The 12,356-nt window shown below is 41.8% G+C and overlaps 1 protein-coding gene across 1 annotated transcript in view; it reads left to right on the top strand.

Moving 5' to 3' along the window:
• SPATA21 (spermatogenesis associated 21) overlaps window positions 1-12,356 on the top strand; it is a gene marked incomplete at its 5' end in the record, with an annotated part of 31,727 nt that overhangs the window by 15,184 nt on the left and 4,187 nt on the right. The window contains 3 exon segments of the mRNA XM_082674915.1: window positions 1,531-1,577; window positions 1,580-1,614; window positions 1,726-1,836. Coding sequence (XP_082531041.1) covers window positions 1,531-1,577; window positions 1,580-1,614; window positions 1,726-1,836 — 193 coding nt within the window.

Consider the following 12,356-nt stretch of genomic DNA (forward strand, 5'->3'; position numbering starts at 1 on the left):
CAGAAGGAAGAGTTGCTAAAGGAAGCAGTGCTTAAGGTGGCTTGGAGGAAGGGATCAGGAAGGAAGGCTTCCTGGAGGAGGTGATGCCTGAGCCAAATTGTGAAAGATGAAGCAGGAGTTAGGCAGGGAGAGGGGAAGGAAGAAGGGCATTGCTGGTGGCAGAAATAACCTGGACAAAGGGAATAGGGCACAGGGTGAGAAGCATCACATGTGGTTTGGTTGGCTAGATGCAGGGAACACAGCGGAGCTGTAGGGGGCCTGGGCTCCTGACCTCTGAGTGTCAGCTCTGCTTCCTCCATCACTGCCTGAGTGTGAATCCTCAGACACAAGCTAAGAATGGACCTCAGCTCGGCCCCTACATGACCCCAGGCAACAGCCTACTTTTGTCTATGCCTCAGGCCTCATCTGTGACATGGGGATAAGAGTATTAGGCGACCCCCCCACCTCCTCCCCCCCACCCCCCCACAAGGGTGGCTTTAAGAATTACAGACCACTCATCAATTTGTCAAGTAGTTCAGAGAACATCTGCCAAGCACCTCTCTGTCTTAAGCCCTGAAGACACAGTGCAGAACAAAACAGCCAGTTCCTGTCTCCCAGAGCTTCAGTTAAATCCCAGATCTTATGAGTGTGTGGTTCAAGTACAAGGGTTCTATGACAGTGTCCAACAGGGGGTCTGACCTGCACTGGTCTGACTTCCCTAAGGAAGTGATGGTCAAGGGGGAGCATTAAGTGAGAGAGTTGGAGGGAATTCCTTGGCAGTCCAGTGGTTAGGACTCCGCGTTTCTCACTCTGCGTTTTCAGTGCCGGGGCCCGGGTTCAATCCCTGGTTGGGGAAATAAGATCCTCCAGGGCCACAACAGACAAACAAGAACAAGCAAACAAACAAACAAAAAGAGTTGGAGGGTGGTGGGGAGAAGTCTAGGAAGAGGAAGCAGCGTGCACAAAGGCCCGCAACAGGGAAGAATGTGGCCCCTGGAGGGAGAGCAGGTTAGCGCTGGGGAGTTTGGTAGCAGGTGAGGCTGGAGACAGGTAACGGGCAGGTCTAGCAGGACTTTGAAGGCCAAAGTGGGAAAACTGTAGGTACAAATATGTTCTCATGCAGAGACTAGCACACTGTAATAAGAGTTGCTGACGTTTAATGAGCGTGTATTATATGCATGGCCCTATTCTGAGCACGTTGCCTCAATTTCTCTCCCATGAGAAAGGTGTTAAGGTCATCCTCACCCTATAGATGAGAAAACTAGGGCTTAGTGGGGTTAAGAGACTTTGCCAAGGTCACAAAGATAGTAAGTGGTACACCTATGACATGAAACCAGTCTGCTGCTTCCAGGAACTTCTGGGAGCCTCTAACCCAGGAGATTTTAATTTTCACCTTCCACTCTCCTGTGTGCACCACGCTCTCCGCATTGAATATGCGTTACTTTTATCATCAAACCCAATGAGTAAACGCTAATAACCGTGCCTGGGTCGCAACGCCCGAGCCTGCTCTGAAAGGCCCCTGGCCACACTGTATTCTTCTGGCCTCCACAGGAGACGGCCACGTGAACTTCAAAGACTTCTTGGCCGTGATGACAGACAGACAACAAGAGCTTCTTCTGCTGTGGGTGAGCAGGGGTGAGCCCAGGGCACTCAGAGCTGGGGGGAGGGGCCAGGTGGCTGCTGGGGCTGTTAGGCATCCAGGGCTGTTAAGTGGTAACGGCAGCCACCATCCCACGTCCCCAGCAGAGGCCTGACGGACGTGGCTCCCCCAAACCCCCGCACTCTGCTCTTTGAGATCCTGTCCCTGCTGGTGGAGATGCTGGCCTTACCTGAGGCAGCCTTAGAGGAGATCACCAGGTGAGTAGGACTGGCTGTTGGGAGTGGAGGGTTGCGGACACGGAAATGGCACCTAGCGTTTTGGCAGCTGAGGACTTTTGATAATTAGGACTATTAGTTGCCAGTGAAACCCACATAAAACTGGCTTATACAACAGGGGAATGTATTGGCTCACATCACTGCTCAGGGCCTCAGGAATGGCTGGATCTAGGAGACCAGATGATACCATTCAGGCTTTATCTCTCCCGCTCATCTCTGCATTAGCTTCAAGCTCAGCGAGCCTCTTCGCACAGTGGGAAGGATGGCAACCGGCAGCCTCTACTCTACGCATACCCTCCTTGTCTTGTAACCTCAGCAGCAAGAGGAATACCTTCTTGCAGTACTCATACAGCAGTCCCAGAAAGGGAATGTGATAGGGCCTGTCTAGGGCTAGAGAACACGAGGTGGAAGCCTCCCCGTGTTGCCAGAGTGGGCTGGTGGGTGGTTAGTGGTTCACCTAAGGAAGAGACGGCTGTGTACAAAAACACCACGAACATTCGAGGGCTAGAAGCAGAGGGTCAAGGCAGAATGGCCCACCTGGTCTCTCTTGCAGCACACAGAAGCTTGTCCCTATCGCTCAGAAAGTTGGATCATTTTTTCCTGCCACAGACCAGGCTTTTTCGGCAGGGGCCGGAGGAGGGGGAATGATTGCAGGCTGTTCCACTAATACCAACTTAGCAAACCCCAAAGACAAGAGATCTTTCTTCCTCCCGGCATCTATAAATCACTAAACATATATAAGTCTGAAGACGACAAATGTATCATTTTAAAAGCAATAAAACAAATTGCCAGGTATCAATTTCTCCAGTTTAAAAACAGGGCTTCCCTGGTGGCGCAGTGGTTGAGAGTCCGCCTGCCGATTCAGGGGACACGGGTTCGTGCCCCGGTCTGGGAGGACCCCACATGCCGCGGAGCGGCTGGGCCCGTGAGCCACGGCCGCTGAGCCTCCGCGTCTGGGGCCTGTGCTCCGCAACGGGAGAGGCCACAGCAGTGAGAGGCCCGCGTACCGGAAAAAAAAAAAAAATATATATATATATATATATACACACACATATAAATTCCAGTAATCTTGAAGCCCGTGTGTGCCCTACCCCAATCACAAAGTACTTTCTCCCTAACAAGAACCAACCCTTATTCCTTTGCTTTTTGTTTTAAAATTTCACTGCTTATTTTTCCCTTATCGTTTATTGAAAATTTCATACATACGGCAAAGTTAAAAGACTTTTACAGTGAACATTTGTATACCCACCACCTAGATTCTACTGTTGCCATTTTGCCTGTCTGACAACTTCATATAAATGGAAACAAACCGTATATAGTCATTAGTGTCTAGCTTCTTTCACTCAGCATAATGCTTTTGAGATTCATCCATGTTGCTGTGGGCAGCAACAGTTCACTCCTCCTTATTACTGTATCCCATTGGATGAATATACCACAGTTCATTCATCCATCCTTTCACTGGTAGATTTCTGAGCTGTTTTTAGTTTGGGGTTATAATGAGTAAAGCTGCTATTAACATTTTTGTACAAGTCTTTGTGTGGACATATATTTTGTTACTTGGGTAAGTACCCAGAAATGGAATTGCTGGGTCACAGGATAGGTGTATTTTACTTACAAGAAACTGCCAGACTTTTTTATCTAAGTGATTCTACCATTTTACACTCACATCAACAATGTACGAGTTCCAGTTGCTCCACATCTTGTGCAAATCTATACTGTCAGTCTTGCTAGTTTCAGTCTGGTGGATATGCAGTGGCACTTTAAAAAAAAAAAAAAATTTCATTTACTTATTTTGGCTGCGTTGGGTCTTCGTTGCTGCGCGCGGTCTTTCTCTAGTTGTGGCGAATGGGAGCTCCTCTTCGTTGCTGTGTGCGGGCTTCTCATTGCAGTGGCTTCTCTTGTTGCGGAGCATGGGCTCTAGGCACACGGGCTTCAGTAGCTATGGCACGTGGCCTCAGTAGTTGTGGCACACAGGCCCTAGAGCACAGGCTCAGTAGTTGTGGCGCATGGGCTTAGTTGCTCCACGGCATGTGGGATCTTCCCGGACCAGGGCTCGAACCCGTGTCCCCTGCATGGGCAGGCGGATTCTTAACCACTGCACCACCAGGGAAGCCCTGCAGTGGCACTTTTAAATTTTGACTCACACTTGTTTGTATTCCTGAATACTTTATTGTTTAGCTTTCCATATTTTTTTACCTCTATCGGAGTGGACTCATACTGTAAGTCCTCTGTTACTTTTTCTTCTCAGTGTTAGGTATTTGTGCCTCATCCATGTTCTTATGCAGAGCTGTAGATCATTTATCATTTTCACTGCTACATACTATTATCTGGTATGACTACATCACAATGTATGTATTTGTTCTGCAGATGGACATTAGGTCTATGTTCAGTTTCCAGCCATGGTAGAAACAGTGTTAAAATTTTGTATATGTTTCCAGGATACCTGGGCAAGAGTTTCTCAAGAGCAGCAGTTTTAAAACTTTTTCGTCTAGGAAACTGTCAATATTTTCTATATATGAACTTAAAACTGAGAGATCTAAAAAATATTAATTTATTTAACAAAGATAACCCCATTACATGTTAATAGAAAAAAAACATTTTAAATGAAAAAATAACGATATTTTCCAAAACAAACAAACAAGAAAGTTAATGAGAAGAATGGCATTGCTTTACAATATTGAGAATCTCTTCAGTGTCTGGCATAAAAGAAGTTGGCTGGATTTTCCTATATGCTTCTGCATTCAATCTGGTGTTTTGGTTGAAGTATATGAAGAAATCCGGCCTCACACAAATATGTAATTGGAAAAAGTATTTTAATAGCCTTTTCATTTAATATCCCATATATCATGGAGGTAGTTTTCTTTGATAGTACACCAAACTTGACGAGTAGTGTCCTAAAAGTTGGTTGCAATATGGAATCTGATGCCATATGGAATCTGATGCCATATCTGTGAACTGTTCGTTTACTCTTTTTTTAAAAAAATATTTATTTGGTTGTGTGGGGTGTTAGTTGCGGCCGGCAGGCTCCTCAGTTGCACGTCCAGGGCTCCTTAGTTGTGGCAGGCGAACTCTTAGTTGCAGCATGCATGTGGGATCTAGTTCCCTGACCAGGGATCGAACCCGGGCCCCCTATATTGGGGGCACGGAGTCCTATTCACTGCACAGCCAGGGAAGTACCCTCGTTGTACTCTTTTAAATAAAAAATCTATTGTTTTTGTAGTTTAAATGGATCTTTTCCCATGAATGCCTTTTGTAACATGCATTGTTCATTTAGAACATATTGCGTATCTTCTAAATGTTGACACATTTCATTGTAGTTATTCTATATATCATATGTATAATTATTAATATCACCCCTAATGTCAGACAAGTCTTTAGGGAATTCCCTGACGGTCCAGTGGTTAGGACTTGGTGCTCTCACTGCTGGGGCCCAAGTTAGATCCTTGGTTGGGGAACTAAGATTCCACAAGCCACATGGCATGGCCAAAAATAAATAAATAAATAAAATAAAGTCATCCTTGCTTTAAAAAAAAACGTTTTTAAATATTAGAAGTGTTGTGTGAGGCTACAGTTCAGTTCACTCATTTGACTGTTATAAACTATTCCGTGTATGAACATGCATATGACACATGCTTATTATAATGGATTTTTAAAATTTTTATTTATTATTTATATTATTTTGGCTGCACTGGGTCTTCATTGTGTCACGTGGGCACTCAGGCTCTTCGTGGCGGTGCGTGGGCTCTCTAGTTGCAGTGTGTGGGCTCTAGAGCACTCGGGCTTAGTTGCAGTATGTGGGGATCTGAGTTCCCTGACCAGGGATCGAACCCGGGCCCCCTGCATGGGGAGCTCGGAGTCTTAACCGTTGGGCCACCAGGGAAGTCCCATGATAATAGATTTGCTTTCCCAAATTCTAATTTTTTACTTGAAAGCTTTCATTTTGTCATAGGTAACAAATGCTGTCAGCTGTTTTCCTTGAAAGGATGGGCTAACTTCATCCATTTTCGAGAAAATACCTGCCAAAATACGCAAGGCTGCATAACCATAGTTTGTCCTTTTTTCAAGTAAAAAATGACATTTAGTGTGTAGGGGAGGTAAAATTTTCCTTTACCCTCTTAGAGCTTCCAGCTGGGACTGATGTAAGACAGACTAACAGGAGAAAAGCATACAAGTTTAACTTACACGCACATGGGAGCCCTGACAAGAATAATGAAGACCCAAAGAACTGACAAGCCCGAGGGGCTTGCATACAAGGATGAAAAGAGTAGCAACTGTAGAAGAGTAACTAAAATATACGGGCAGGGGCTCCCCTGGTGGCGCAGTGGTTAAGAATCCGCCTGCCAATGCAGGGGACACGGGTTCGAGCCCTGGCCCGTAAGATCCCACATGCTGCGGAGCAACTAAGCCCATGCACCACAACTACTGAGCCTGCACTCTAGAGCCCACGAGCCACAACTACTGAGCCTGTGTGCCACAACTACTGAAGCCCGCGCGCCCAGAGCCTGTGCTGTGCAATGAGAAGCCACCGCAATAAGAAGCCCGCACACTGCAACGAGGCATAGCCCCCGCTCACTGCAACTAGAGAAAGCCCGTGCGCAGCAACGAAGACCCAGCACAGTCTAAAAAAAAACATATATATATATGTGTGTGTGTATATATATATATATATATATATATATATATATATGGGCAGAAGTAGGAAGATAAGAGTTATTTTAACCATGTCTGTTTGTACAGCGTTCTCTTGGCCTGGACTCTTTTTTTTTCCTTTGGCCGCACCACACGTATACACTGGCCCTCGGCAGTGAAAGCACAGAGTCCTAACCACTGGACCGCTGCGAAGTTCCCTCTTCCTCTCTTGTGATAAGAATGTTTCTTCCTCCTGGTTCAGGGAGGGCAGCTTTCACCTGGGAATTTTGTCTCCTGCTTTTAGAAAGAAAAAGTCAGTGGACCCTTCTTGCATCTACTGTTTTTCAAGTGCCTTTAACTCAAAATAATCAACATGCTGAAGTGGCACATATTGGGATGGCATGTCCTAAACTCCTTCCTTCCCTCCATCTGGCACTTCCCTAGAAGGTTCATCTATTAAAAGCCGAGTTGGTGGCCATGGAGAAAAAGTCGGGTTAGAAGTTGCAAAGAGATCTGTGAAAGGGGGAGGAAAACACAGATTGGAACAAGCAGAAAAGAACAAATCTAAGCACATGATCCTGTATTTCCCTGGATCCGTCTCTTAGTCCTGAGAACAGGTCAGTTCAGTGACAGTCGGAGCTCACTTTAGGAGGCAATGGTATAGGTGGGAGTAGGGCACCCGCCTAACTTAGGCCTTTATATGGTGAGCTGCTAGCAAGCATTTAATGAGGGGCATTTCTTTGGAAAAAGAGAAACAGAGGTTAATGGTTAGAATAAATTGTAAACTCAGTTTTTGAGACCAGAGGGCAGTTAATTGTGAGATTCTTACATGTCAGTCTCAAAGCATCTTCAGATGGTGGAGGGACTTCCCTGGCAGTCCAGTGGTTGAAACTCTGCGCTTCCACAGCAGGGGGCATGGGTTCGATCCCTGGTTGGGGAACTCAGATCCTGCATGCCACACAGTGGCCAAAAAAGAAAAAAAAAAAAGGTGGAGTGAGGCTATCTGGCGGCTCTCTGATGAATTTTCTGGCTTGCAGTTTGAATGTCTTTGGTGACGGCACTGGGTGTTCCCGTGAACTAACAGCAGCAGGCATACAGGGTTGTTATACATGATCTGTTGCAGTGATTTTTTCTTATGGACGTTTATATTAAGTTGCCTTAGCTTGCAGGACATTGGGAAAAGGGCAGTCCTAGTTTTCAGTGATGCCAGGTCAGGAGGGTGGAGGGAAACTAGAAATGTTGATTCACTTTGTGAATACAACAAGTGGCAGGAGCCAGTTTATAACAACCTACAAAGGGGTGTTACAGCTTTTATTGAAACACAGAATTTTTCTCTCCACAATCAGTTCCATTTTTATCAGATAATCAAAGTAAGACTAATTTGTCTGTAAAAATTTTTTTTGTTATTGAAGTGTAGTTGATTTACAATGCTGTGTTAGTTTCAGGTGTACAGCAAAGTGATTCAGGTCTAATATATACTAATATACATATTAGTGTGTGTGTATATATATATTAGTGTGCGTGTGTATATATATATTAGTTTCTTTGTGGACAAATCAGGCAAGTATCAGAAATCACAAAGAGTTCCCTGGTGGCCTAGTGGTTAGGATTTGGCGCTTTCACTGTGGAGGCCTGGGTTCAATTCCTGGTCCGGGAACCATCTCACAAGCTGCACAGCTTGGACAAAATTAAAAAAGAAAAAAGAAATCACAGAGACAAAGAACCTAGAAAGTTAAACGTATGGCTCTCTCCATTCTTTTTTACTTTTAATTTACTGTCATGGTTGACATACATCAAACAGTGCACTTTAATTGTGCATTTTGTTCTTAGGTTGAATTCATAGCATTATAATGTTAAACATCTGGTAGAGATAATATATGCTTGTTTGACTAGTCTTAATTTACATAAGCTTTTTTCCCCCTTTCTTTAAGCCAATTAAATACAGCTCTCTTACAAGTTAATTTTTATCAATACCATCTGGAGTAGAAAAACATTACTTACATATTATATATATACATATATATACATGTATACATAAACATACAAGACCCAATGCAGCAAAAATAAATAAATTTAAAAAATAAATAAATCTATTTAAAAAAAGGAACTCGTTTCATTTCTGGTGGGAATGCAAAATGGTACAGCCACTTTGGAAGACGGTTTGGTGGGTTTTTTTTTTTAATTCATTAATTAATTTATTTTTGTCTGCATTGGGTCTTCGTTGCTGCGCATGGGCTTTCTCTAGTTGCGGTGTGCGGGCTTCTCATTGCGGTGGCTTCTCTTGTTGTGGAGCTTGGGCTCTAGGTGCGTGGGTTTCAGTAGTTGTGGCATGCAGGCAGAGCACAGGCTCAGTAGTTGTGGCACACAGGCTTAGTTGCTCTGTGGCATGTGGGATCTTCCCGGACCAGGGATCGAACCCGTGTCCCCTGCACTGGCAGGCGGATTCTTAACCACTGTACCATCAGTGAAGTTCCAGTTTGGTGGTTTCTTACAAAACTAAACAAACTCTTACAATATGATCCAGCAATTGTGCTCCTTGGTATTTACCCAAAAGAACTGAAAACTTAGTCCACACAAAATTAACTGTGCTACACCTACATAGTGGAATATTCAGCACTAATAAGAGCCATCAAACCATGAAAAGACAGAGGAAACTTAAATGCATATTGCTACGTGAAAAAAACTGATCTGAAAAGGCTACATACTTTACAGTTCCAACTATGTGACATTCTGGAAAAGAGAAAACAATGGAGGCAGTAAAAAGATCAGTGCTTACTGGAGTGAGGGGAGAGGGAGGGAAGTGGAACACAGATTTTTAGAGCAATGGAACTATTCTGTATTGCCATAATGGTAGATACATGTCATTTCACATTTGTCACAACGTTATACAATGTACAACACTATGAGTGAATCCTAAGGTAAACTATGGCCTTATGGTAATAATGATATGTCAGTGTAAGTTCATTAGTTGTAACAAATGTACCACTCTAGTGGGGAATGTTGATCATGGGGGAGTCTGTGGGTGTGTGTGTGGGGGAAGGGCAGCGGGTAAATGGGAACTGTCTATACTTTCCACTCAATTTTCTGTGAATCTAAAAAAGTCTATCAAAAAAAACCTTAGTTAAGAAAAAAAATACACTATAAATAGAAAGTCCCCCCCCCAAATTAATTAACCATATACACTTGGGTTTACCTCTGGATTCTTTATTCTCTTCCTGTGTCTATATTTCTGCGAATACCACATAGGTCTTGATTACTACAGCTTTATAGTAAGTATTCAAATCAGGTAGAGTAAGTCCTCCAACTTGTTCTTTTTCAAAGAGTTCTAGATCCTGGTCTATTCTAGGTCCTTTGCATTTCTATATAAATTTTAGAATCAGTTTGTCAATCTCTATAAAAGAGGCTGCTGGTATTTTGTTGGGATTGCATTGAATCTATATGTTCATTTTGGGAGAAATGACATCTTAATAATAACAAGTCTTTCAGTCCATGAACATGGTGTAACTCTTCACTTATTTAGGTCTCTAATTTCAGCAGGATTTTATAGTTTTCAAGATATAGATCTTTTACATATTTTGTTGAATATATCCATAAGTAGTGATAAGGTGCTGAGAGTTTAGACCTCTGCAAAGCATGAGAGTTCACGGTTAAGAAGTTTAAAATATATATATATATCCGTAAGTATTTCATATTTTATACTGTTGTAGATGTTTCCATTTTCCTATTGCTCATTGCTGGTATTATAGAAGTATAGTTTATTGTTGTATATTGACCTTGTATCCTATGACCTTGCTAAATTCACTTATTAGTGCTGGTAGCTTTTTATAATAGATTTCTTAAGATTTTTACACACACAATGATGTCATCTGTGAATAAAGACAGCTTTACTTCTTCCTTTCCAATCCATTAGCATTTATTCCTTTTGCTTGTTTTATTGCACTGGCTAAGACCTTAAGTAAAACAAAAGTGATGACAGCAAACATTTTTGCCTTGCTCCTGATCATGGGGGAAGCAATCAATCTTTCGCCATTAAGCTTGATTTTAGCTGCAGGATTTTCGTAGATACTTTTATCATGTTGAGGAAGTTCCTTTCTATTTCTAGTTTGCTGAGAGTTTTTATTATGAATGGGAGTTGAATTTTGTCAAATGCTTTTTCTGCATCTTGAGATGATTATAAGGTTTTTCTCTTACATTCTGTTAATATAGTAGATAAAACTGATTTTTCAATGTAAACTAACTGCATTCTTTGGCAAAACTCCCCTTAGTTGTAATGTATTATCCTTTTAATATATTACTGGATTCAACCTGCTATTTTGTTAAGAATTTTGGCACCTATGTTCAAAGGAGATATTGGTCGTTAACTTGCTTTTTGGGTGATATCTAGTGTTCCTGTTAGTATAATGCTGGCATCATAAAATGAGTTACGTGTTCTCATGTCCTGAAAGAGTTCATGAAATCTTGGTATTCAGTCTCCTCTAAAGGTTTGACAGAACTTACAGTGAAGCCGCTTGGACCTTATTTTCTTTGTGGGGAGGTTCTTTTGTTTGTTTGTTTTGTTTAATTGAAGTACAGTTGATTTACAATGCTTCAGGTGTACAGCAAAGTGATTCAGTTACATATATACATATATTCTTTTTCAGATTCTTTTCCATTATAGGTTATTACAAGATATTGAATATATTTCCCTGTGCTATACAGTAGGTCCTTGTTGTTTATCTATTTTCTATATAGTAGTGTGTATATTTTAACCCAAAGTCCTAATTTATCACCCCCCCACTTACCCCTTTGGTACCAATTAGTTTGTTTTCTATGTCTGTGAGTTTATTTCTGTTTTGTAAATAAGTTCATTTATATCATTTTTTTATTTTCCACATACAGGTGATATCATATGATATTTGTCTTTTCTCTGACTTCACTTAGTATGATAATCTCTAGGTCCATCCATGTTGCTGCAAAAGGCATTATTTCATTCTTTTTTTATTCCATTTTATATTTTATCATCTTTATCCAGTCATCTGTTGATGGACATTTGGGTTGCTTCCGTGTCTTGGCTATTGTAAATAGTTCTGCTATGAACATTGGAGTGCATGTATCTTTTTGAATTAGAATTTTCAGCTTTTCCAGATATATGCCCAGGAGTGGGATTGCTAGATCATATGGTAACTCTATTTTTAGTTTTTAAAAGAACCTCCATACTGTCTTTCATAGTGGTTTGTGCCAATTTACATTCCCACCAATAACGTAGCAGGGTTCCCTTTTCTCCACACCCTCTCCAGGCTTTCTCTTTCTTCTTGAGTATTTCTGGCAGTTACTTCTACATAATATGGATGTACTACAATATTTTGGTTAATGATTTTTAGACTTGTATCTACTGACTTCTTGTTATGGTAAGAATTTAGCTGTCTGATACAACTATCCCCTCAGCTCCTCCTTCCCCATTCAAATATATTATCATTTTTTAACTAAATATTTGGGGTTTCTAATATTATGGCTACACAATTATTCATAGCTGAGCATTTTTTATATAATGATTTCATTTCCTTTCTTATTTTTTCATTTCCTAAAAGTTGACAATTGCCTTTTTTTTTTTTCTTTGTACTCACTGACAATTCTTGTACCATCCTAGAGCTTCTTTTTCTTGGAGGCATTTTCTAAATAATTCCATTTTTCTCATTTTTGGATTAATTTCTTCTTAGGCATGCTGCAGAGCCGTCATCTTGGGAGTCTGCTGTCATCCTAGGAATTCTTTCTTCCTTTCCTCTGATTGGAATTCTGTCTACTGGATCACATGTCTTACTTTTCCTTGATTTGCTTACTCTTTCTTGGTTTGATTTGCTTAAAAAAAAAAATAACGGGAGCATGTTTCACCAGTA

This window comes from Grampus griseus (assembly GCF_964374135.1).
Source record: "Grampus griseus genome assembly, chromosome: 1".
Classification (NCBI taxonomy): domain Eukaryota; kingdom Metazoa; phylum Chordata; class Mammalia; order Artiodactyla; family Delphinidae; genus Grampus; species Grampus griseus.